We start from the raw sequence: 25,800 nt of genomic DNA on the forward strand, positions 1-25,800 counted from the left end.
TTATTTTTAAATTATCCTTATTATTTATTTATTTAGAAATAATCACGTTCAAAACTTCACCCTTCTTTAGAGCCACAGAGCCTTCAGATAACACTCTATGACAAGTGTCCCCACTGCGGGCCAGATGCTCTCCAGAAAGCCCCCTCCCAGTCGCATCCACCCCGGGTGAACGGCCATATCTTTAGCCGCCAAAGGCTTTATCAGGGCATAATTTGGCAGCTGTGACAGGCTCAACGGGATTTATGGGATCTCCTGGTTTTTTGCCTCCATTGATCTGAAATAGAACCAAAGTTAATATTAGCAAAAAGCACTTTGTGCTGGGGTAATTTTCCCATGAAAGGCTTTGGCGACTGGTGGCTTTGAACATCTATTATCCAAGTGCTCTTGGCCGACTCTAGGTCATGAGTTTCATAATACCCAAAAGACTAAATATTCTTGTCTCTCCTCCCATATGAGACTCTAACCACCATCCTGGTGAAATCTTTCATTTTTCCCAGACACTAATTTAATTGTCACAGGGTTATCAACCCCATTAGTATCAAGTTTGGATGTAGCACCAGCTCTGCACTTGTTTTAGTTTCCTGCGGCTGCCCTAACAAAGTGCCAAAAACCAGGTGGTTTAAAACTATCTCACAGTCACGGGACACCTGGGAGGCTCAGTTGGTTGAGCGTCTGCCTTCGGCTCAGGTCGTGATCCCGGGGGCCTGGGATCTAGTCCCGCATCGGGCTCCTTGCTCGGCAGGGAGCCTGCTTCTTCCTCTGCCTGCCGCTCTCCCTGCTTGTGCTCTCTCTCTCTCTGACAGATAAATAAATAAAATCTTTAAAAAAAACAAACTTTCTCACAGTCTGGAGGCCAAGGTGTGGGCAGGCGGGAGCTCTACCTGAGGACCTGGGGGCCCGAGGGAAGAGGATCCTTCCCTGTGGCTTCCAGCTTCAGTGGTGGACAGAAGTCCTGCCGTCCCCGGGCTGAAGCCGGCTTGGAGCCTTCATGGCTCCAGCAGCATGGCCATCCCTCCCTCTGCCTTCACCTGGTCTTCCCTGGGTGTGGGTCTACATCCAGATTTCCCTTCTTTATAAGGACACGAGTCACACTGGATTAGGACCCACCCTAATGACCTCCTCTCAACTTGATGACCTCTGCAAAGACCCAATTTCCAGATAAGGTCGCATTGTGAAGTACTGAGGATTGGGACTCCGATATATCTTTTTTGAAGGACACAGTTCAGCCTAAAACAGCCTGAAAGGAATTCACCTCTCATTACGTGCAGCCTAGGTAGCAACCCATATGGATTAGGTTGAATGAGGGGTTCTCCACCTCAGCGCAAGTGACATTGTGTCGGGCTAATTCTTTGTTGTGGGGAGCTGTCCTCTGTCCTAGCAGTCCAACTAGAGGTACAGGGACACACCTCCTGCCCCTTGTGACAACCAAAAATGTCTCCTGACAGGGGCACCTGGGTGGCTCTGTTGGTTAAGCGTCCGACTCTTGATCTCAGCCCGGGTCTTGATCTCAGGGTCATGAGTTCTAGCCCCATGTTGGGCTCTGTGCTGGGTGTGGAGTCTACTTTAAAAAAATAAAAATAAATAAATTAAACAAATAAAATAAAAATGTCTCCTGATAAATGTCCCCTGAGGGGGCACCATCACCTTGAGAACCATGGACTTAGATGAAAAGAAAACCGAGCTTATGAAGGTGCTTCACATTGACTGAACACTGAACAGATTAGAGTGTTCACGTAAGTCAAAGAAGAGTCCCTGAAAGAGACGGGTCCTGAGCAATTGCCTCACGGTCCGGATTCCTTCATTAATTTAACAAATATGTATTGAGTGCCAGCTGTATGTTGGGTGCTGATCTGGGCATGGGGTGGGGGGCGGGGGGGAAGCAGAGAACAAAAGAGATTTTAAAACCCCTGCCTTAAACATCATACATTTTAGTGGGGAGGCTGAAAATAAACAAGATGAATAGAATATATAATATGTTAGCTATTGATGAATGTGAATAAGAAAAAGACGAAACCAAGCAAGAAGGATAGGAAGTGTGGGGGGAGGGGAGAAGTGGGGGAAGGGGGAAGTGGGGAAGGGGGAAGTGGGGGAGGGGAAGTGGGGGGAGGGGAAGGGGTACTGAAAGTTTTGACAGAGTGACCTGGGAAGGGCCCGCTGAGATAGGGGTGCACACCTAAGAAGGTGGGGGCTGGGGCCGGGCCATGCCGATTTGGGGCAAAGGGCAGTGCGGGCAGAGAGAAGAGCAGGCAGGGACACTCCTGGGGTGTCTGAGGAAAAGGAGGAGGCCTGTGCAGCAGGACAGATAACACAGGGCCTTCGGGTCAGAGCCAAGACGTGCTGTGGCTCCAGGTGACATGAGAAGTCAGTGGGCATGTGCGTGGAGGGGTGATCCGGGGCCCAGCGTGCTGCGTGATGTGACATGTGGTGAGGCTCTGAATGCATGTATTTGAAGGTAGGGCTGAGATGCGCAGGTGCGCCGAATGTGGACGGTAAGAGAAAGAAGAGGTCTTTAGATTCAACAAATGGAAAAATCGAGTTGGTATTGAGATGAAAAGTCTGCAGAAAAGGAGCGGATTTGAAGAAAATGGCAGCAGAGTCTGGTTTTTTACATAACAAAATTTACCCTTTCGACCATCTTTAACTCTACAGCTCTGTGGCACCTAATACGTTCCTTGTGGTGCCACCAACACCACCATCTACCTCCAGAACTTCTACATCTTCCCCCAGGTGATACTCCGGACTCCTTGAACACTCCGATGCTCCCCAGCTCCTGGCAATCACCATCCTGCTGTGTCTAGAAGTTGACTACTCTAGGAACCTCACATAAGTGGGATCTCACAATCCTTGTTCCTTTGTGACTGGCTGATTCCACTTAGCATGATGGTGGGACTTCAAGCCTCATCCCCATGGTTGCACGTCAAAATCTGCTTCTTTTTTAAGGCTGAATCATACTCCATGTGTGCATGGACCACCTCTTGTCTATCCATTCGGCTGTTGATGGACACTTGGGCTGTTCCCACCTCTCAACCATCCTGAATAACGCTGCTAAGAACAGGGGTGTCCAAATGTCTGAGTGCCCACTTCCGGTTCTTTGCGATATATACCTGGGAATAGAATCCTCAATTATATGGTAATCCTGTTTAAGTTTGTGAGGAACTGCCCTATCATTTTCCACAGCAGCTGTGCCATTTTATGTTCCCATGGGCAGGTGCCCGGTGTTCCAATTCTTCCACATCCTTGCCCACACCTGCTACTTTCTGTCTGTTTGTTTTGAATAGCGACACTAATGCGTTCAAAGTGGTAATCATATTGTGATCAGAAGGTGAGTTTTGACTATGTTAAGTTTGAAATGCCTATTAGACATACAAGTAAATACATCAAATTGGATATATATGGGTTTGGACGTTAGGGGAGAGGTTGGGGCGGTTGGACAAATTTGGGAGTCAGAAACAGAGCCATGAAACTGGCTGAAACTATCTAGGTCTGCACCGGGCAATACAATAGCCACTAGCCAGATGTGGCCATTTAAATTTATATGAATTAAAACTAAATAAAATCTAGGAGCAGCTAGGTGGCTCAGTCCATTAAGCATCTGCCCCAAGTCCCGCATGGGGATCCTTGCTCAGCAGGGAGCTTGCTTCTCCCTGTCCCTCTGCTACTCCCCCTGCTTGTACTCTCTCTCTCTCGCTCACTCACTCTTGCTCACGCTCTCTCTGACAAATAAATAAATAAAATCTTTAAAAAAATTAAATAAAATTTAAATTTTATTTCCTTAGTTACAGGAGCTACATCTCAAGTACTCGAGAGCTACATTTGACTAGTGGCTATTGTATCAGACAGCAGAGATACAGAGCATTCCCAGCCCTGCAGAAAATTCCATTGGACGGTGCTGGTGTAGGGAATATGTAAAAGTCAAAAAAAAGAGAGAGAGAGAGGTCCAAGCACTGAGTCAAGGGGCACTTCAACACTGAGATCGTTTGTGGAGTGCGGTACTGGTTGGCCTTAAGGTAAGGCTACCAAATGTCCCTCTTTTCCAGGGACAATCTACATTGTGCCTGTTGTGGGCCTGATATAATTAACAGCAGCTCCTTTCATTCTGAAAAGCACTCCAGTTTGGGTGATAATATGGTCACCCAGGGGCGCCTGGGTGGCTCAGTCGGTTAAGCGTCTGCCTTCGGCTCAGGTCATAATCCCGGGGTCCTGGGATCGAGCCCCATGTCAGGCTCCCTGCTTGGTGGGGGGTCTGCTTCTCCCTCTGCCTCTGTGTGCTCTCTCTCTCTCTCTCTCAAATAAATAAATCTTTAAATATATAGAGAGATATAGATATATAGTCACCCCACCTACTCCGAAGTAAGAGTCACCAGGTGACGTTTCCTGTAAGGGGAGTATACCAGGACTCCTCGGCCCAGGCACATCAGTTACCAGGAGCCAGTTAGAGGACTGGTTATGGTCTGCTTCTCCCTGAGACTGACCCTTGGAGAAGTCAGACAAGAAGCAGGTATGGACTCACAGCCCCTGTCCTCAAGGTCATGAGGGCCAGCCCACTGCCCTGGGTCTGCCTTCCCCTTCTGTGTGCTGGTTCTGTGTGCTGGTTCTGATGCACTAAACCAGCGGTGAGTTTCGATTGGTAACGTTTTGGCTGTGATGTCTCCTGCTAGGATTTCCACCTCACCTGCAGCCTACCCCGTGGGGACCATCTGGTTATTTACAGCAAATCTCACCTTCCTTGTTGACATTTCCACGCACAGGCAAAGCTAGGAGAGAGCCTGAAGAGCGAAGTATGTGAAGATCCGAGGTGCTCCCATGTCGCTCCACGTTTCATTAGCCAGGTGGGCTGGAATATGGCAGAAAATCAGGAAGTTAGGGACACACATTCCAAACCCCCCCTCCCCCCCGTGACATCTTCAGAATGAATGAAACCCCACGGCTGGCAGAAACAATAGCCCTTGTTTAATTCTGAAGTTCAGAGGCACATTGGCACCATTCTATCTCAACCTTTCATTTCCATGGAAACCATTCATGATGCCACAGAACGGGGATTCTGACCAGAGTGAGAAAGGAGTAGCAGCACAGATCCGAGCTTTCCAGTGAGTCTGCGGCAGACGGAAAGACAGGACAGGCCAAGGTGCCGGACCTAGAGTTTGTGTTCGGGACAGTGGCACTCTCGGGGTGCCCAGGATGAGCACCTGTAGCCCATGGACCCCAGGGTGGGTTCTGATGAGACCTGGATGGCTGCGCATTCCACCCCAAATCTGCTTTCCCTTTTTCTTTTCTTATGCAGAAAGTGTGCTCTCCGGTCAATGGTAAAGGGCTCTTGGCTATAACTCAAGCACAGAAAGGCATGGGATGGGGGGAGCAGAAGTCACCCATGATATGAGTTTCCCGTGGCCATGGTAACAAAGGGCTTAAAGAATCAAAATGTAATCTCTCACAGTTCCAGAGGCCAAAAGTCTCCAATCTGGGTCTCAGCAGAACCATGCTCCCTGTGGAGGCTCCAGGCTCCAGAACCTTCCTGCCTCTTCCAGCCTCTGGTGGCCCCTGGCACCCCTTGGCTTGCAGACACATTGTTCCAACCTCGGCATCTGTCTTCACATGGACTCTGCCCTGTGTGTCCACGCTTCAAATCTCCCTCTGCATTTTCTTGTAAGAACACCCGACTTTGGATTTAGGGCCCCCCACCCTAAGTCCAGGATAATCTCATCATGAGATCCTTAATTACATCGGCAAAGACCCTTTTTCCAAGTTAGGTCATATTCACAGGATCCAGGGATTAGGACAGGGACATACATTTCCGGGGGAGTCACTATTCCACCCGCCACACCCACAGAACAGGACGCTTTGCCCTGGGAGAGGCAAAGAGAGAGAATGGGCGACCCTGCAGGTCTTGAGGCTTTGGCCAGTTTCAGAGGAATGCCATGACCAGTTCCTCTCATTCTGAAACCTGGGCAAGGCAGGGAATTTGAGTCGTTGCCATGGTGATCCCACACCTTGAAACTTTTGTCCTTTCGTATTGTTTGCAAGGAACTAATTACTTTAAAATCACGGGAAGCACCTGAATCCAAGAGGTGGGCTGTTTCTGGAGGAAACTCATTGCTCAGAGGGGGGCCTTCCTCTTCCCTCATCAAACAAACCGAATCTGTGACATTCTTTGGATTTCTTCCCAAACGACCATTGTACTAGGCTTAACAACAACCTTGAACGTAATCAGACATGTCTGGGAGTGAAGAGTGGAGACGAGTTTGAAGGGTAAGGAGATGCTCCCAATACCACGTTCCACCACTCTGATCCAAGAGAGATTTTGAAGACGCTCAACTCGACAGAAATGCGGGTGGTAACACGGACAGGAAAGGAAAAGCCTCCGCATGAACAGCTTATCATGATTAATATGGCTCTGCCAGGCACGTAGCTAGTTACACGAGGAGCTAGCAGAAGGGCCAGGCAGCAGGGGAAAGCCTGCTTCTCTGGGAAACGGAACAAACTTGGACAAGTTTTTGTTTACCCTTCCTGCGGTTTTGATGTAGGTGAGCATGTAAGAATGAAGATTTGGGTAAATTCATCAGAGGTTCAGCCCAGACAGAATTCTGGCTAAAGGTTCTGTGGGTAATTTCCTTTTTCATAAAATAAGGACCGCCTGTGTGCCTGTCCTCTCTTAAGGCATCCATCCCCTTCTGGATTCAGCGGTCTGCTGGTGGTAGCATGCTGGGGCCTCAACGCATGGCCCCACTGAGCCCCTGAGAACCTACCAGATAGGAGGATGCAGAGAAAAACCCTCTCCTTCTTAAAGGTATTTCCCAGCAGAGACAGTTCTCGCCCCTGTGACACTGGAATACAGACCAAGATCAGCTTAATAGTGGTAAGTCAGGAGGAGGAAAGCAAAGTTCAGGTGATCTTCCAACTTTACGTTATCGTTATGGAAGGAGGTTATGCACTTTTTTAAAGAACAGGACAAGGAAATACACTGCCCACAAAAATATAAAAAAACGGCCCCAGCTCTGGACAAGCAAGGGATGCAGCTGCCAATTTCCCAAGCCTTTCCCCTTCTGTTCCAAACCTTCAAGAACAATTTTCTTTGCCCACTTCTGTCGATTGGGACCACAGGTCTGCCCTCTGCTGGTTAAGGGACATTCAAGCAGTATTTCGACTGGGAAGTTGGATTATGTTGGGCCCCTGAGCCACCTGTCTCGCCAGGGATGCAAGAAGGTAACTATCCCCTAACTCGCAGACACTTGATGTTGGACTCAGAGCTGTTGAGTGCGCAACAGAACGTTCCCCGCCCTCACAGGTCCCCGATAACATCTTCTCACACCACATGTCCGAGGGAAGTATAAGATAAAGCTGACGTTACCACATACGGCTCAAAGTCCTCTGAAACATCATTATACGAATTAATCTAAAACAGAAAAAAAACATCTAAACATCAAGGCAGTCATAAACGGAGACAGACCTGCATCTGAATCCTGGTTTCACCATTTACGAGCTCCGAGGGCTGGACAAGCACCTGCCTTAGCCCAGCTTCCTTCTCCTTCAAGTGAAGCTATTAAGAATTACATCAGAGGAGGGGCGCCTGGGTGGCTCTTTTGGTTAAGTGTCTGCCTTTGGCTCAGGTCATGGTCCCAGAGTCCTAGGATCGAGCCCTGCATGGGGCTCCCTGCTCAGCCGGGAGTCTGCTTCTCCCTCTGCCCCCCACCCCACTTGTGCTCACTCTCTCTCTCTCACGCTCTCTCGCCCTCAAATAAATAAAATCTTTTTTAAAAATCTTTAAAAAAAAAAGAATTACATCGGAGAATTCAGTGAGATGAATCAGAACAGTGTTTGGCACATAGGAAATATTCCATAAATGGTAGCTTAAATATTTTTTTTCAATTCATTAAATTCTAGAAGCTAGACATTTTTTTTCCGAGTGCCCGCAGTAAGAGAAGCCGATGTCAGAGAAGAGGGTCCTTGTGGTTCGTTCCTCATCTCTAACCCAGAGTTCTCGACCAGAGTGATTCTGTCCCCCAGGGGACTTCTGGAGACATTTTTGGTGGTCGCAGCTGGGGACGGTACTGCTCATCTAGTGGGTAGAGGCCAGGATGCTGCTAAGCTTCCTACAGTGCACAGGACAGCCCCACAAGAAACTTATCCAGCACCAAATGTTGATAGCACTGAGGTTGGAAACCCTGCTCTGATCTTTCTAGAAGTATCTTTAGCTTTAACGCTGAAGAATGAAGGCCTCGGCCAGCCACTGTCTACTACTGAAGTCACGCCTCCATCACGTTGAAAACTCATTCAGAAATGCAACGTGAACCCTCACGACGTGTCAGGTTGGCCTTGAGCAGTGGTGACTCTCAGATGAGTTCCAGAACTTTCGATCTCTAACTGACAGGCAACATTTCTGCTTACTGATTGGCTTTCTTGATGGCAGTGAGATCAGGAAAAAAAATATCTGGATTTAAAAGTCACCCAAAGCCAAGAGGTCAAGACTCCCAACATATTTTTAAATTTTTTTCAATTGTGATAAAATACACACAACATAAAATTGACCACCTTAACCATTTTTAAGTGTACAGCTCAACAGGGGTTAAATACATTCACCTCGTTGTGTAACCAATCTGCAGATTGGTTTCCATCTTGCAAAACTGAAACTCTATAGCCTTTAAACAGCTCCTCATCCCCCCTCCGTACAAGGACTCCTGCTATTTTTGTAAAAGAAAATACTCATGTATTTTTCTTTAATGACCTACCGCAGCCATCCAGGCACCATAAGAGGATCCAGCCTAAGCAGACACAACTCCCAAGAATGCCAGGAGCAACGTGGAAAGAGCCTTCCCCCTTGATGATATAGTTGAGCAGCTGATCTCTCTGCTTCCAGAATCACCTGGCTTTGGGCCTCTTGTTAGATAATAAAGTTCTTAGTGTTTGGGGGGAAAAGAAACATATAAAAACAAATTAAAACAAAATAAAATAGGGGTGCCTGGCTGGCTCAGTCGGTAGAGCAGGCAGCTTTTACTTTCAGGGTCGTGAGTTCAAGCCCCACATTGGGCATGGAGCCTACTCAGAAGAAAAAAAAAGAAAAAAATTTTTTTAAATAATAAAATAACCAGCCAACCAACAAAATACACAGAGGTTTTTCTTTGAAGTTGGCACTTAATTTAAAAGAAGACATTCTTCCTGACTTGACTCTGTGGTCAAGACAGGTCCCCAGCCAACCACCCTCTGTGACAAAGCCACCTCTCTCCGTGGATTTCCTGAGAAGATGGGGAAGGGAGATGGGCAGCTTACCAAACTACAGAGCCATGCCCTTGCTGAGATCAGGGATGTTTGGGGAGAAGGCTGATCAATCCCAATCCAGAAAGACTCAGGGTTTCCCTTGGCTCTGCTCGGCTCCGGGGATCCTTGGCGCCCCAGCCCGAGCTCTGTCTCCCTGCCTATCAGTGGATGAAATCGTCTCTCTGCTTCTCCCCTTCCATCATCTTTCGCTTCCAGCTCTCTTTCCTCTTGGTTTTGGCACACATTAAATACATGCATGTACCTTAAGCTCTTATTAGATGCCAGACACACAACACTGTTGGAAATATAAACACAAACTATTTCAAGCACTTGCCTCAGGAGCTTACAATCTAACAGAGGAAATAAATGTGCAAGTTACAGAAATTTGTCACTGGAGTATAAGTGGTACAAATGGACATTATGTTGTACAAAGAGACTGGGATTAAAACTGACAAAACACATGTAGGAGTTTGTCTTCTCTCCCTTCAGAAATCCCAATGAAAGGATAATAAAGGAATTAAACAAGTATAAACACATATAAACACAATGCATGGGAGAGGAGATGACACGGGATGAAACATACGACAAAAATGTGGAAGATGTAAAATGGAGGGGCCCTTTGTAACAGACTTAGGTTACAGGTTTCTCCACTCGGCCAAATGCCTATGGGGTGAGGGAAGACAATGGAAAAGTGGGCTGGTTTGTGCTACGGGATCCAGGAGTGGTTCAGGAATTGGACGCTGGACAAGGGTATTGCTAGTCTACATACAGACTAGTTTAGAACCCCATGTATCCTTCCCCAATCTACCCAGCCAGGCAACTACTCCCCCACCCCCACCCCGCAGGAGGTTTATTATCTGGTGAGGCTCACCAGGAAAAGGCTCTGGAGTCTAGATATCAGAGCATCACTGGATACTAGATATCATACTAAAATGTTACTCCCTTCCCTTTGGAGCTTTTACCTACCCCAGGCCAGGGAAATTAGGACTCCTCCCTGGGAAAGCCAGTCCACCCAAGAGAAAAGACCTACAGATCTGACATCTGGGGGACCTTACCCGACAACTCTCCAAGAAGCCCACCAGAAGAGTAGTCCTGAACATGTACACGGAGCTCCCATGAATAGACAGCCAAGGATCACCAGAGCTTTGAGGAAAGTCCACACACTCACACACAAAGGCCAAAGAAAACAAAAAAATAATAACTAGGAGGAAATACAAAAAGTGAGAAGGTGGAATAAAACTTAGATACATTCTCAGAGATGTGAGAGAACACATTGCCTACACGAAACTATTTTAAAGAAAAAATAATCAAAGAACAAGAAAGAGCTCTGGAAATTTTTAAAAAATATATTATGACATGGAGCACCTGGGTGGCTCAGTCGGTTAAGCATCTGCCTTCGGCTCAGGTCATGATTCTGGGGTCCTGGGATCGAGCCCTGCATCGGGCTCCCTGCTCAGCAGGGAGAGTGCTTCTCCCTCTCCTTCTGCCCCTCCCCCCACTGGTGCTCGCTCTCTAGCTCTCTCTCTCTCTCAAATAAATAAATAAAATCTTAAATATGTAAATATAATGACAAACATTTTAAAAATCAATAAAAAAAATTGGTAGATATAGTTGGATCTCCAACAAAGACCAAAAAGACAAAAGAATGGAAATAAAAAGCATGTGGGAATCAGTCTAAGAGGTCTGACATCACGATAAACATAGATCTAATAAGAACAGACCAAGAAAACCAATTAAGTGGAATTCAGTTATCAAACAATCAAAAATACCTCTCCAGAAGTGATGGACAGAAATGAACCCACTGAATGCATAACACCATAAGCACCATAAATTTTAGAAGACCATACAAGGTACATCAGCATGGAACTTCAGAAAACCAGGAACAAGGGGCGCCTGGGTGGCTCAGTCGTTAAGCGTCTGCTTTCAGCTCAGGTCATGATCCCAGGGTCCTGGGATCGAGCCCCGCATCGGGCTTCCTGCTCTGCGGGAAGCCTGCTTCTCCCTCTCCCACTCCCCCTGCTTGTGTTCCCTCTCTTGCTCTGTCTCTCTCTGTCAAATAAATAAAATCTTTAAAAAAAAAAAAAAAAGAAAACCAGGAACAAGAACAATATTTCCAAAGAAAGAAGAAAAAAACAGTTACAAAGCTGTAGGAATTAGAATAGAATCCGTCTTATTGCCAGCAACATCAGGAAACTGAGGTTGTAAAACAATGCCTTTAAAGTTATGAGGAAAAATCGTTACAACCTAGATTTTTGTATCCAGTCAAACTATCTACCTAGTAAACTCACTATCATATATAAAGGTAAGATACGGGCATCCAAGGTCTCAAAAGAGCTGGGAAGATTCACTCCATCAAAGCCAAGGAATGAAACAAACAATTAGGAAATAGGGCATTCAGGAACCAGGGGTGCCCACAGTGAGGAAAGGGGAAGGGTCACTGCAGTGACAGTCTAGGAAGGATGATAGCTATGGGGCAGGATGTATGTTCCATATATAAAATTCTAGAAAATGCAGACTGGTCTACAATGCTAAGTAGCAGATTGGTGGTTCATCATCTTAATTATAGTAACGGATTCATGGGCGTATACATGTGTCAAAACTCATAAAATTGTTCATTCTAAATATGCACATTTTACTGCACATAAACTATACCTCAATGAAGCAGTAAAAAAAAAAAATTTACGAAAATGGGAGAATCATAGAGGAGTGGAAGATTGCTCGTGGGGAACTATTTACAAAGAAGCCATAGAGATAAAAAGAAAGAAGACACAAAAGGGAGAATAAAAAGCATACAGAATAGGGGTGCCTGGGTGGCTCAGTTGGTTGGGCGTCCGGCTCTTGGTTTGGGCTCAGGTCGTGATCTCGGGATCACAATCTCAGGGTCACGATCTCAGTGTCGTGGGATCAAGCCCTACATCAGGCTCTGTGCTCAGTGGGGAGTCTCCTTGTCTCCCTCTCTCCTCTCTCTCTCTCTCTCTCTCTCTCTCAAATAAAGAATTAAAGAAATAATCTCTTTTTTAAAAAAGCATACAGAGGGACACCTGGGTGGCTCAGTTGGTTAAGCAGCTGCCTTCGGCTCAGGTCATGATCTCAGGTCCTGGGATGGAGCCCCTGCTCAGGGGGGAGTCTGCTTCTCCCTCTCCCTCTGCCCCTCTTATGCACTCACTCTATCTCTCTCTCTCTCTCAAAAATAAATAAATAAAAACTTTCTTAAAAAGTATACAGAATACACTGAGAGGGTCTAATGTGCACAACTGAGATCTCCAAAAGAAACAAGAGCATCACTTCGCTACAGCAATTGCAGACGCTTAAAAGAAGGGAAATGATACTGGAAACAACGTGCTGGAAAACAAAATAATTGCCAAACTAGATTCCTCTACCCTGAGGGGAAAAAAAAATCCTTTAATACTAATAAAAGCAGATAAAGATATTTTTAGATAAACAAAAGCTGAGAGCATTGTTCAACAGCAGAAAATCCCCCCCCAAAAAAAAAAATTTCCACGAGGCAGATTTTTAGGCTGAAGGTCAATGACCCTTCCTGGAAGCTCAGAGATGCAAGAAAGGATGAAGAACAAGTTCAAGAATGGTTCAGAGATTAATTTTTTTTTTTTTTCTGGTTAGAACCAAAGCTCCATGAAGAAAATCAGGAGGCTGAAAGATGTGTGATCCCAGATCGCAGAGGAAGAAAGGGGGATGGACACAGAGAAACATGGAGGTAGAGAGAGAGAGACAGTGAAGCAGAGGTGGAGAGCTTACAGTGAAGGAGGGGCGACGTGCTTACAAGCTGCCTGAGGTCCAGGCTGTCTGCAATTCAACGGATGCCACAGCCTCTGGGGCTCAGGAAGTCACCGGAAACTTTGAGGAGGGAATGCTAATGAATAATGGGAACGAGGGTCTGATTGCAAGAGGTGAAAAGAGCAAGTGGAAAGGAAGAAGCAGCAGGTGCCACCTCCATGTGGAGGTCTAACGAAGACCTAGCTCTACGTCTCCAAAACAGAACTCTTGTGACTTCCTCCAAAATCTTCCCTTGCTTCCTCAGCAGCATCCACTACCTGGCAGCTCAAACCAAAATGCAAGAGTAACTGCTGATTCCTCTCTTCCCCGCCTCCGTCCCCTAGACCCAACCTATCAGCAGTTCTTGTTGACTCCAGTGCAAAGAGTAGTCTATGCCTGCCAGCCCCATGCTTCTGTCTCAGTGCAAGCCCACCACCCTCTCCTCCTGGAACACTGCATAACCTTTAATGGGGTCGGGGTGAGGGGCTGCTTCCATTCTTGCTCCTTCTAACCCTGTCCCCCTGGAGTAATCCTTGAGGTGGGGGCGGCGGGAATCGGACCATGTTACTTCCCTGCTTAAAATCCTTCGATGGCTCCCCATTGTGATTGGAATAACATTTAAATTCCTGACCTCTAGGGGCGCCTGGGTGGCTCAGTCGGTTAAGCATCCACCTTCGGTTCAGGTCATGGTCCCAGGGTCCTGGAATCGAGCCCCACATCGGACTCCCTGCTCGGCGGGAAGCCTGCTTCTCCCTCTACCCCTTCCCCCTGCTCCTGATCGCTCTCCCTTTCACTCTCTCACTCTCAAACAAGTAAATAAAATCTTAAAAAAAAAAAAATTAATTCCTGACCTCTAGCCTCCATGAGCCCGCCCTGACTAAGCTCCTCTAACATCTTGTCCTACTGCTCTCCCCAACCTGTGTCAGCTTTGCGCCCACTGGCTGGCTCCCTGTTCCTAGAGCATACCAAACTTCGTCCCATCTCTGAGTCTTCACACCGAAAGTTCTTCCTTGAGGTCTTGCAAAGCTGGATCCTTCCCACCATTCAGTTCAAAATGACCTCCTCAGATAGATCTTTCCTAACCAACCAACCAACCAACTTAACCTCCCTCCCGCTGAGATGTCCCACCATCGCATCGCTGTGTCTTAATTTACTTATAGTACTTAGCATCTGAAATTATCTTGTTTATTAACTAACTAGTTTATTGTCAGTACCTCCCCCCCCACCCCCCTTTAGAGTGTGAATTCCACTAAAACAGAAACCATTTCCTTCTTATAAATTGCTGAAACACCAGTTCCCATTCCTGGATGTTGTCTCCAAACTCAAAGATAAGCTGAGTAGACACTGTGGGGAATTTATAGAGTGTTAATAAGAGATGAATGTAATAGGATTGCCAAGTAACACTGGGGGCCCATTGAAGTCAGATAGCATCAACTTTCTATTTTCCAAGACTTTCCCCAGCTACTCCCAACAGCCTGGGAGGAGTGCAGAAAGGTAGATAAGAAAGAGAAATCAAACTGAGAATGGATGCGGTGGACAGAGCCAAAGGTCAAAGGATTATGATATCACGGAATGACCAAGAAAGCAGATCAGAAGGGGACCCCAGCAGGGAGCTGATGGATTAGGATGGATTAACACACAGGGACCAAGGACCTAAAGCTGCAAACAGCAGGGGAAACCAGCACTCTTGGCACGATGGATGGATGACATTGCAGGTAGAATGCTGAGTTCCAAAGGCAGAAGCTCTGAATTGGAGATTTTGGAGATGCACGCTCTGTCGGGAGGGTGAGATCTAAAACTGGTGAGTCGCAAAGCCCCCAGTCCATCCCTGCCAGAGGCTGCCTCTGGGGTTTAGCTCTGCACCCTCTCAGCAACGGTCTTCACACAGCAGCTATGGCCCTTCCTCTGGGTGACTCAACCCTTCTGCAATTATCATCTTGGCTAAAGATGTAAATGACAAGTCCCTGAAATGCTAAGGGAGGAGACACCATCAAGAAAATTTAATTCTTGAATGTCTGCACGCTCTCCCTTCTTTTCTTCAGCTAAGGAATTATTTTCCCCTAACTCCTCTGAACAGGGTTATCAGAGCTTATAAGGGAAAGGGAGAACAGGCTATGAATGGCAAGCAAGCACTGAATCCCAATCTGGACTCAATGACAAGAGAATAATAAAAAGATTAGAGGTAAATGTTTCTCCTGAATTATAGAGAAGGGGTATGGATTCAGCCCAACTGCAGAAAGGGCTGGGTCAAGCTACTTACCTCATCTCTCACGAGTATTACTCTGGAAAAGGTGGAAGGAGTGAAGGGTTTCCAGTTGGGGTTGCCAGATGCGGCAAGTAAAAATACAGGGTGCCCAGTTAAATTTTAATTTCAGATACACAATGGAATTTTTTAGCAAATGTATATGCCCCATGCAGTATTAGTATACATATACTAACAATTATTCATCGCATATCTGAAATTCAAATCTGAGTGTCCTATATTTAATGCTAGAAGGGAGCCCCCACTCCCCTCCCTCCCCTGGCACTAGATCAAGTCATTGAACAGAGGAAGCCTGCTTCCTGATAGTTGTGCTGGGAAGGCCAAATATTCTAGGGTCATTCTGAATACAAACGGTGGTGAAGGTAAATGTCCTTATGTCTTCTATTTACAGCTGAGAGAATTCCAAAATGATTATCTATACATATATATAACACATACACATGTAGCTATATAAATATATTATGTAAGTATATTAGGCTTGGCTTTGCAGCTAAGTTACAAATCGCTTTGTGGCTTTACCCAATAAAGAGAAAACAAAAACGCAAGGCAGTGAGTTAATGTGGCTGAGTTTCGTCGGCTGCTCTGGCATGAGCGGTGGCCATATGGGTGTGGTAACTTATCAATTTGTACTGCTCCCGCTTTCCATTATTTTGCCCATCGGTGGCCGTATGGGTGTGGTAACTTATCAATTTGTACTGCTCCCGCTTTCCATTATTTTGCCCATCAGAGATTAAGGTTTTTGGAGGGAGAAACAAAACAGCCAACCTCCGAAGTAAATTTACTCTCAGGCCTGGGGTGTATCTAAGCTCATTTTCCATTTGCCACATCCACTTTCCAAGTAACCATAATACAAAGTCTCATGCACCCAAAAGGGAACAAATACAGAGCATCCCTGAGTCACTATTTATTTTGTTTGAGTGATGATCAAAACCAGGTCATTCTCAATCCTAGAAACACAAACCTGGGCCCTCGGAAACATATGTTGGGTTCCATTTATATAATTCCTAGAGGCAGTGTTTTCCAAGGCAGAGGAAGCATGGCAAGGAACTTCTCTACCCAACTGAGCATTATGGTCCAATTAATGTCTACAAAACCTAAGGAAAGAAGGAATGTCTCAACGTTGTAGTTTTTTCCCCCAGCCTCTCTGTAAGAAATTTATTAAAGACCAACAAATGTCAGCAAGCAGCTTAGCCCTAATCACTGCTCTGCAAAAGGAGAAAAAAGGAAAGACCATAAAAAATTGCTGCAATTGCAGATGGGATGTGAGTGTCTGTGAAAGCTATCGTGGAAAAGCCTCACCCAGCTGAATAGCTCTTCCTTTAACAACCTGGGCTGAGGTGAGCTCCAGACTGACTCAACACTCAGCACACCTACTTGTCTCATGCCAAAAGGCCCTAAGAGGGCTGAGCAACTTGGAAGGGACCGTACACAGGCCCACATGGGGAACATCTGGCCAAAAATTAGGAAGAGAAAGAAATCAACTTCTCAAATCCACAGACAGGTGTTTGGGGCTTCCCAGGAGACCTGCTTAGGAAGGGCAACAGGGATAGTTCTAAACCGATCGTTAGTTAAGGCTCAACAAACGTTCCTGAGAAATAATGAGTAATTGGTACAGGTCAGCATGAACCAAACAGGTGGCAAGAGCATGGAAGCTCTGCGGTCCACCTTCTCTTGATAATTGCATCATTTTGAAGACATTTAAATTATTTAGATGATTGTAACCGAGACATCTTTAATAATGCACCAAAGAAGAGGCACCAGGTTGAAATCAATTAGACTGCACCGCTAAATTATAAGGTAGAAATTTACAAGAGGAGGGCTCTGGGATAGGGACTGTAGGTATAGATGCCTGCCAGAGGCAATTCTATTAGGAACCAAATGGGTATTGCCTTGTCAGTTAAGCAGCAGAAAAAAACAGCCAGGTGTTCCTAAATATAGGGCAATAATAAATTAAAACAAAACAAAAAAACAACATTGAGGAGGCTCGTTCTCCGGGCAGGGTTCTGGATGGCCAGGAGAAAAGACGAACAATGGAGGCAGGAATAAATCCCATTCTGGAGGTTTTCTGTATAAAGAGAAGTCAAGCAAGTGGGGCCTCGAGGAGCCTCCGGCCAGGGTGGACTCACGTGGGGGGCCTGGGCAGGGCTGTTTGGGACAGGATGCTCCCCGCACTGAGATCCGGCGTGGGGGACAAGGGAGGTGTCTCAGGGAACAGAGAGGACGACCCCCCAGGTGTGACCGTAGCCTCCCTGTCTGGTCCTGGTTGAACCTCCGGGAGGCCGGCTGGGATTTGGGTCCGCGGGCAGCACGTGGTGGACCCCGGCCGCCGCGTCCCGCCCTCGGCGGCGCGGGGGCGCAGGGCGCAGGCGCGCGGCTGCGATGCGCGGGCGGCGGCAGCGCCCCTCCTGTCCGCCAGGGGCCGCTGTGGCGCAGCCGGGCTGGCCCGCGCTGTCGGGGCCGCGGCTCGCCGGTCCCTCTTGGGCACGGCCTTGCCGGTTTGGCGGGGTGAAAGGTTGCGAAGATGGCGACGGCCTTGAGCGAGGAGGAGCTGGACAATGAAGACTATTACTCGTTGCTGAACGTGCGCAGGGAGGTGAGGCTTGCGGCGGGACGCCGTCTGGGCGGAGGCCGTGCCAGGTGGTTCGGGAGGGTCGGGCTGGCGGCCACCTCTCCGACCCCGCCACGGGCGGCCGGGACCCGGCGGGGAGGCCGCGTGACCCCGCCCGACATGCGCGACCGCCCGCCGACCGGGCGGTCCCCACTGCCTCGACCCCTGCGCCGGGGGTGTCCCGGCCGGCCTCTGCCCCTGCTCCCGGCGGCCGGGGCGCCGCGTCCTGGCAAGGCCAGAGGCCCTGGTGCCCACAAGACGGAAAGGGTTCCCGAGGTGGAGGCTACTGGAGTGGCGTTCCCGGCCCTCCAGGACCCGGTGCCTCGCCCGGCTCACAAACTTGCCTCGGCCGAGGGGCTGTGTCATCGCCCCCGGCCGGCAGAATGGGAAACGGAGTCTCAGGCACCAAGGTCAAGGCCACGAGGGAACCTTCCCACGGTGTCTGTAGGGTTCCCGAGTATTCATGGGGACGTCCCGCTGTTGACGTGAATCCAGGCCCAGAGGCACGTGTCTTGTGTCCTCCTCTCCCCTGAGCGGCTGTCCAGAAATGGAAGGAAGAGCCTCCCGTACCTACAGCCTCAATTCGGAGGTCGCAGTTTAGGAAGACGCTGTAAAGCCAGGAAAGCAGCGGTGCCCCAAGCACGGCCTCAGCATGCGCGCCCCTCTCCACACGCCAAGTGTTTGCACCGTGTTTGCTCACCCAGTAAAAGAGTCTCACTCTGTGTCTGGCATGTAGTAGGAGCCCAGTAAGTTTCCTTTCTTGTTGACTAGTCCAGTTGACATCAGCGTGAAGGGCAGGAAGGCCTCCAAGGTCAGGTCATAAGGTGGATCGTTTATCTCCAAGCTGCTGGGTTTAGAGAACCTTTAATTCCATCTCAGTTTTCCCAGTGATCATAATTAGCCAAGTCTGACTACCTTAGGCAAAGCCGGTCAAATACGTGTTGTCCGTAAGTGCTGGTGTGCACCCTGTCAGTGATGGCCAACATTTTTTGAGTGCTACTTTGTGCAGGGCCACCACGCGGAGTGAACATTTCCTATTACCTTACCTTGTATAATTCCCACCCCAGCCCCTAAGGTAAGTATTGTGATAACCCTTGATTTATAGCTGAGAAAACTGAGGCCGAGAGAGGTTAAGTAACTTGCCCAAAGTAAGACCAATAGAAAGTGCAAGAACCTGAATTCAGCCCTCAGAAGTCTGACTGGAGCCTCAGCTCTTGACTTCTACACTCTGCTGCTATGACCAGACTACAGAGCTGCCAATTCTGGTATTGTGTCTTTGGGCACCCACATAACAATCTCTATCAGCCACCTTGTATTAGGAAAACGTCCAGTGAAATATCTGGGGGAACTGCAAATCATGTTAGGCTGCCATAGGCACCTGGAGGTTCTTGTAACTAAAAAACAGTGAGGCTTTGGGTAAATCTCTTCTTTGGCCTTCAGTTCCTTTCCCTTTGAATGAAGCTGTTTGGCTAATTACTAAGTTTTCTCCAATTCTTAGAAGCAAAGCAGTAAGTGAAACCAGCTTTTCTGAAAACCAGCCTTTCTTTTTTTCTTTTTTTAAATTTTTTTTAAAGATTTTATTTATGGGGCACCTGGGTGGCTCAGCCAGTTAAGCATCTACCTTTGGCTCAGGTCATGATCCCAGGGTCCTGCTCATGCTCTCTCCATCTCTTTCTCTCTCTCTCTCTCAAATAAGTAGGTAAATAAATATCTTAAAGATTTCATTTATTTGAGAGAGAGCAGGAGAGCAGAGGGAGAGGGAGAAGCAGACTCCCCGCTGATCAGGGAGCCCGCCGCCTGGGTTGGATCCTAGGTCCCTGGGATCACAACCTGAGCTGAAGGCAGACACTTAGCTGACTGAGCCACCCAGGCACCCTTGAAACCAGCCTTACTTACCACTCATTTATAGTCTGGATTATCAGTAATTGAGCAGCAATTTGCCCATTTACCAGGTTTACTGAATCTTAGGCAGGTGCGTATGATCAAAAAGATCTAGAATAATAGGCTTGGCCAGAGTCCTCAGTAAACATTAGTCAAAGGTATACCCTTGAAACTGCTGGAATCTTAAGACTTGTCATTGTTATTGGACTGATGAGTGGGAACCAAAATCTTACTTTTCCCAATGAGTTACAGCACTTCTCATATTTATGGCTATGTGTGAAATCCCTATAAAACATGTTCTCTCGCTGAAGTCACTTTGCGTTCCCTTTGTCAACAAAGTCAGTGTGAAATGTCAGGGTGTGCAGCTTTTATCTCAAGATTCTCCTGGAAGAAAAGCTCGCAAGGTGATCTCTGGACTTGATATTTAATAGGATGGCGGGGTTCAGAAATCAACCTGAAGTTGAAATAGCATGATTTAGTTGGAGAGTTATGGAAGTAATATTAACTCTTACACCTGTTGATGTATTTGCTGTTAGTTCTATAGCTTGATGCCATTTAAGTTTACCTTAATGGTTAAGGAGGCAGGATCCCCTTCCTGCCAGTACTTCGGAGTACCTTCAAGAGAGTACCTTCAACACTGCATTCAGGAAGCTCAGAGACTTTTCCTTAGAAATCTCAAATGGAAGTAACCTGACACAAAACCAGGAAGTTCTATTTAAAATTTTAAAAATTACAAGCCTAATGTATGGTTACAGTTGGAGCGATACAGAAATGTCAAAAATCAGCTTACAAATCTCTTTTTCCAGGTTTTAAACTTCAAAATATCCCCTCATATTGTATTTCAGAGAGTGAAGCAGACAGCTAGACAGGACCACATGCCTCTCTGAACAAGACCCTGTGATCTTTAATGATTGCCTTTCTCCACCGTTCTGGATTTCCTGTTTACAGAGTAGAGCTCTTGTCACACTGAGCAGACGGAGTAAGTTATCACTAACTGGGCACATTAAAACCAGATTGGCATCTCTGGTTTAGTGTAGTCAAATGTGTCATCAGGTGCCTAAAATCTAACTGATCTGAGATTTCTGAGATGATTTTCCAAAATTTATTTGGAGAAAGGATTCCTGACCAGTGAGTTTTTCTTGATCTTTATACGTTTTATAGACATTTTGATTGACACCTTCTAAACTGAATTTATTCCTAATTGATTCAAATTCCTACTTCATCAGTATTGTATTACCATTAAAAGAAACTTTCATTTTTATGCATGACATTCAGCAGTGTTTATAACCCATTTTAAGATCTTTGGTCCCAATCAATTTAGTTTTAAAGGGGCCAGTCTCTTCAAGTTTTTAACACTTTTAAAAAGCATAGTTAAGTAAAAGATAAACTTAATGTGAAAAGGTTTTTTCCTTGCAGTCCATATATGGAGGTCAGTATTCTGGGATTTTCATCCTTCCATACCAGCCTTGAAACTAAAATGCAAAATTGTCACCCACCAAGGAAAAGTTTCCCCAGAGTCCCAGCACTTTGATTCCTTCCCTGGTTTAGAGTACGTTGGTCTTTCCACAGTTTTTGGTTGTCTGGGTTTCTCTGGCTGGAGGTTACAGTCACAGAGTGGGACGAAACATTCAAGTTTGGACTGCAGATGGAATGGGCTGGAGCAGTAGAGGAAGGTCTACTAGCCACTGTCCGGATTGACCTAGGGGGACTTCACGCAGCCCAGCAACCAGGATGGCCTGGATGTCTGTAGAAGTTGAGTGTAGATGTTATCAGCCAAGCCAGGCGCACACTTAGGTTCCTAAAGCAGCAAGGTGCTGTGTGTTCACTCGTCTGTTGCTTATCTAACCTTGTGATGGGCAGGTAATTTAATCTTAAGGAGAGATATCAAGATAGGTCGGAGAAGGTCGTTCCTTAAGTGAGTTTCCCATCAACTACATTATGTTCAAAGTTCGGAATTTATAACAATGACTCTGCTTAAAACGTGTGCATTCAGCAGGTAGTATTAGGCCTTGGTTATCCAAAAACCGAACTTACGCACATGATCCCCTTCCTGAGGTGTCCCGTAAGTGAAGAGGCTGAGGAGCAAGGTCACTAGGAGCAGGAGTCGCAGCCCACACTGCCCCTGGGTGACAAATCATTTAACCTCTTCACGTCTCCACTTACTCATGTGCTGCAGTACTTCCAGGTTACTGAGTAGGAGGCAGCGCTGTACAGCTTTGCAGCCAGAATGTCCTGTATCAGGGACTTTACGGGGGGGGGGCTCGGATATTGCCTCTGGGCCAGTAGTCTACCCTTTCTGCTTCCCGTTTTCTTTGACACTGAAATGCAGGGAACAGGCAGTAATGGATTAGGAACTTACTGTGAGCCAGGATGTTGTATATTAGAGCATTGCCGTGTAACGGGGATATGTATACACTGCCTTGTACTAGTAGATGTTCATTTAATATTTATTGTTATTTCCTGAAATTTGATAAAGCATGAGGTTTTGCTTATTTTAAAAGACATACATGTACATAGAAAACTTTGGTAAACCTGATCCTGGCTAAATTTGCTATCCATCTGTTAATATTAATAAAAAAACATAGTGCCAGAATTTATGCTAAGCGTCAGGTTATGAATTCCTAAAGGTTTCTTTTCTCTTTCTGTTCAAAATACTGAGTTTCTTATCTTCAAAAGACAGCTATCTCTCAGAACTCTGCTTCTGCAAAGTCATGAGTTTCGTGGGGAGGGCAGGGGGGAGGAGCCGAGCTCCCAGAAGGTGGAGCCAAGCTCAGGAGTAGTGGAGAAGGGATAGTCCCAAAGACGGTGAGTGTCTGAGGTAAAGGCAGAGTGGGACCCAGAGTTGTAACTCTTGTGAGCTGTCAGCTGCTAAGGGGCCAGGCAGGGAGGGGAGGACCTCCCTGATCAGAGGCCAAGCGACAAGACAGAGCACTGGGTCAGGAGGGTGCCAAGGTAGAGTTCAGGGAGGCTTCTGGTGGTATTGCTTCTGGGTGGGGAGGGAGTTCGTAGGTTACCCAGTTAGGTCCAGATGTCATTTTATAATATGATTAGCAAACACCATGAGGTTAAATTTTAAAATGTGTTTTCTTTAATGAACCATAAGCTAGTTATTACCTTTCTGCTTTGGGCATTTTAAACAATTGCTTCTTGAAATTTTAATGCTCTAGTTCTGCATTATCTACCAAAATACTTTTTTTTTTTGCTTTGTTAAAGAGAATTCAATTGATGGGACGCCTGGGTGGCTCAATCGTTAAGCGTCTGCCTTCGGCTCAGGTCCTGATCCCAGTGTCCTGGGATCGAGCCCCGCATCGGGCTCCCTGCTCAGCGGGAAGCCTGCTTCTCTCTCTCCCTCTCCCACTCCCCCTGCTTGTGTTCCCTCTCTCGCTGTGTCTCTCTCTGTCAAAAAAATAAATAAAATCTTTAAAAAAAAAGAGAGAATTCAATTGAGAGCTTTTATATTTGCTGTGAGTTCAGTAGTAAACAATGGGTAAGGAAAATAATGGGACGCACAACGTGTTTTGCTTGGCTGTGGAATTCTAGTGTTTACTTTTATTAAACTTTCATTTTGATTTTATTTATACCCTACCTTGTTCAAGAAAGGATTTAAGACAACTAACAGGGATGAATAAATAAAATAGCATAAAAGCTTAAAAGGGGGCACCAGGAGGGGAAAAGAGCATTGGGAACACTGCTGCTTTATTACCACCATTGTGGCCCACACTTATAAAGCTCCCAGTCCCTTGAAGGCGCTTGGAGCCTCCTCCAAGTTCATCTCCTGGTAGCTGGGTCCTGTTTGGCTCTTGGACTGTTGGAAGCACTTCTGCATGCAACGTGTACAGTGTCCCCTCCCTAGTTTGCAGGAGCCAGAACATTCTTCATTAGTAAAATGCCAGCAGACCTCAACCACAAGAAGTCTGTATGAGTGGGCAGGATATAACAGATGGACATGGACGAGAGAAAGTATAAGGTCAGGGTTTTTGGAAAAAAATAAGCCAAGCTCTTTATGTGAAGATAGGATCTGAACCATCACTCTGACCCAGAAAGGAACTGGGGCTCATTTTCCTCTAAGATGCTGGCCTTTTTATTTACTGTTGTGTCTCAAGGGCACCAAATACACATATGGACATGACCAGGAAGAGAAATGAAAACCAAATTGTACAATAGTCAGAAAATCTCTCCTCAGCCCCTGGAATGACCTCTGATCAGGAATCATTTCTGCTTCTTTGGCTCCTCTTCTCACATTCTGTCGTCAGCAGAAGTGGGCATGGAGGACAGGATTTCCCCCACCCCATAAACCGTGAAGGTGACCGGGGCCCGCCTTTTTCTTTGTTAGTATGTAGACTTCTGTCATTACTGATTGCGTAATCTTTTTTGGGGATTTATATTGCCATCTTGGGGGTAATGAGTTCTGTAAATTTTGTAAGTTTTTTCCTTCTATGTATGACAACTGACTTAGGTTACCTCTAGTTGTAGAAACTTGGAATTGTTTGATCAATTCCTATTTAGCTTTTCTGACTTACTCATGATTTCTCTCTTAAGCCTACCTTCCCAAAGCAGAATCTAAAATGGCTGTAGGGGGCGCCTGGGTGGCTCAGTCGGTGAAGCATCTGCCTTCGGCTCAGATGGTGATCTCGGGGTCCTGGGATCAAGCCCCATGTTGGGCTTAGCGCTCAGCAGGGAGTCTGCTTGTCCCTCTGCCTCTGCTGCTCCCCCCCCATACTCACCCTTGCTCTCTCAAAGTACTTTTTTTTAATAATAAAATGGCTGTAAGAGGTTGACTTTTCAAAAATTACAGGACATGTAGCATGTCCACTTGACCCCTGTACTCCAGAAAGCTGTGGCAGTGCTCAGGGATTTTCTAGAAGGACAGCTGAAACCACTTAGCCCAGCACCTCCGTGGGAAGCACTTATGTACCTTTGATGGCGATTATTTGGAAAGGCAGAGTTGATGGTGGAGCTTCGAAAGGGGTTGGCGCCTTAAAGAGTGAAGCCCTTGAAGTCAGGTTTGAGTTTGACTTCCTAGCAGCCTGATAGAGGCAAGCCACTTACCCTCTCTGAGCCCGTCTCTTCATCCATAAAATCCAGACAATAATTTCACTATCCTAGGGCTTTGGGGAAAATGAAGCAAGAATGCATGTAAGTGCTCAGCATAGTAATGGGCATGTTATTATGTAAAGTGAATGCCGGTATATTTTATTAGTATCATGAGCATAAAAGTTAATAAGGAATGCTCTTATTGATTTGTCCGAGTTCTTCACACAGTTTGGATGAGCTCGCTGTGTGATAGATGCTTTGTGAGTACCTGCTCCTTCTCTGCAGCTTTTCACTCTGTGAACCGAGCTTTGGTCTGGGCGGGGCCACACAGGCTAAACTTAATCTTCAGCTAGCTTTTGGGTCAGGGGGCCGTAGTCTGGAAAGTTCCTTCTCCCTCTCAGACCAGACTTTTAGTCTTTTTGATCCTCACTGTTTTTACCTGTAAAATGGAGGCTTCGGTGCCAATCTCAAGGTGTTTTGAGTGTTAAAGCCTCAAATGGGAAGATACCAGCAGGAGCGTTTTGTGTGGATGCATCTGTGCTGCCGCGACAGCCTTGAAGCCCCCTCAGCTTTGGCTTCTAGGATGATCTCTTTGTCCTCCTCCCTTGCCCTGCCAGATACTCCTTCTCCATCCTCACAATTTCCCCAGGTTTGGGCCTCTTGAGCTTGGCTCTTTTTACAATCTCTTGCTTCTCCTGCATCTCCACCTGCCTTCTGGGCGTTGTACTTAGGTGTTCAAATTCACCTTTCGCCCCAAAGCCTGATGCTTTCAGTTTCTCCCCAACCCACACATCTGAGCCAGAACCCCAGATGTGCTCTTTGGTTTGTTTTCTCCATATGGGACTGAGTCCCTTTCCATTGTCCCACAGACCCACCCGGCTCACAAAGGCTCCTCTTGACCCCCAGCCAACTCTGATCCTTTGTTTCCGCTTTGACTCCTGGGCCGCCAACCAGCCCTCCTAACCTCAACCCTACGTTTCTGCCATAGTTT

The 25,800-nt window shown here is 46.7% G+C and overlaps 1 protein-coding gene and 1 long non-coding RNA gene across 3 annotated transcripts in view; one reads left to right on the top strand and one right to left on the bottom strand.

Annotated features, from left to right (window-relative positions):
- Window positions 1-47: 47 nt before the first annotated feature.
- LOC116641135 lies at window positions 48-17,616 on the bottom strand. The gene is made up of 3 exons (XR_004301138.1): window positions 17,413-17,616; window positions 4,722-4,834; window positions 48-274 (listed from the first exon to the last, which is right to left on the bottom strand). It is a non-coding gene; the product is annotated as an uncharacterized LOC116641135 (long non-coding RNA).
- A 119-nt stretch (window positions 17,617-17,735) lies between these two features.
- The window catches only part of DNAJC11 (DnaJ heat shock protein family (Hsp40) member C11), a 73,318-nt gene continuing 65,253 nt past the window's right edge, over window positions 17,736-25,800 (top strand). For both annotated transcript variants that reach the window (XM_032394648.1, XM_032394640.1), the window contains exon 1: window positions 17,736-17,879. In XM_032394648.1, the coding sequence (XP_032250539.1) occupies window positions 17,808-17,879 (72 nt within the window). In that variant the 5' untranslated portion in view covers window positions 17,736-17,807. The remainder of the gene's footprint in view (window positions 17,880-25,800) is intronic.

This window comes from Phoca vitulina, unplaced genomic scaffold, assembly GCF_004348235.1.
Source record: "Phoca vitulina isolate PV1807 unplaced genomic scaffold, GSC_HSeal_1.0 scaffold2, whole genome shotgun sequence".
NCBI lineage: Eukaryota > Metazoa > Chordata > Mammalia > Carnivora > Phocidae > Phoca > Phoca vitulina.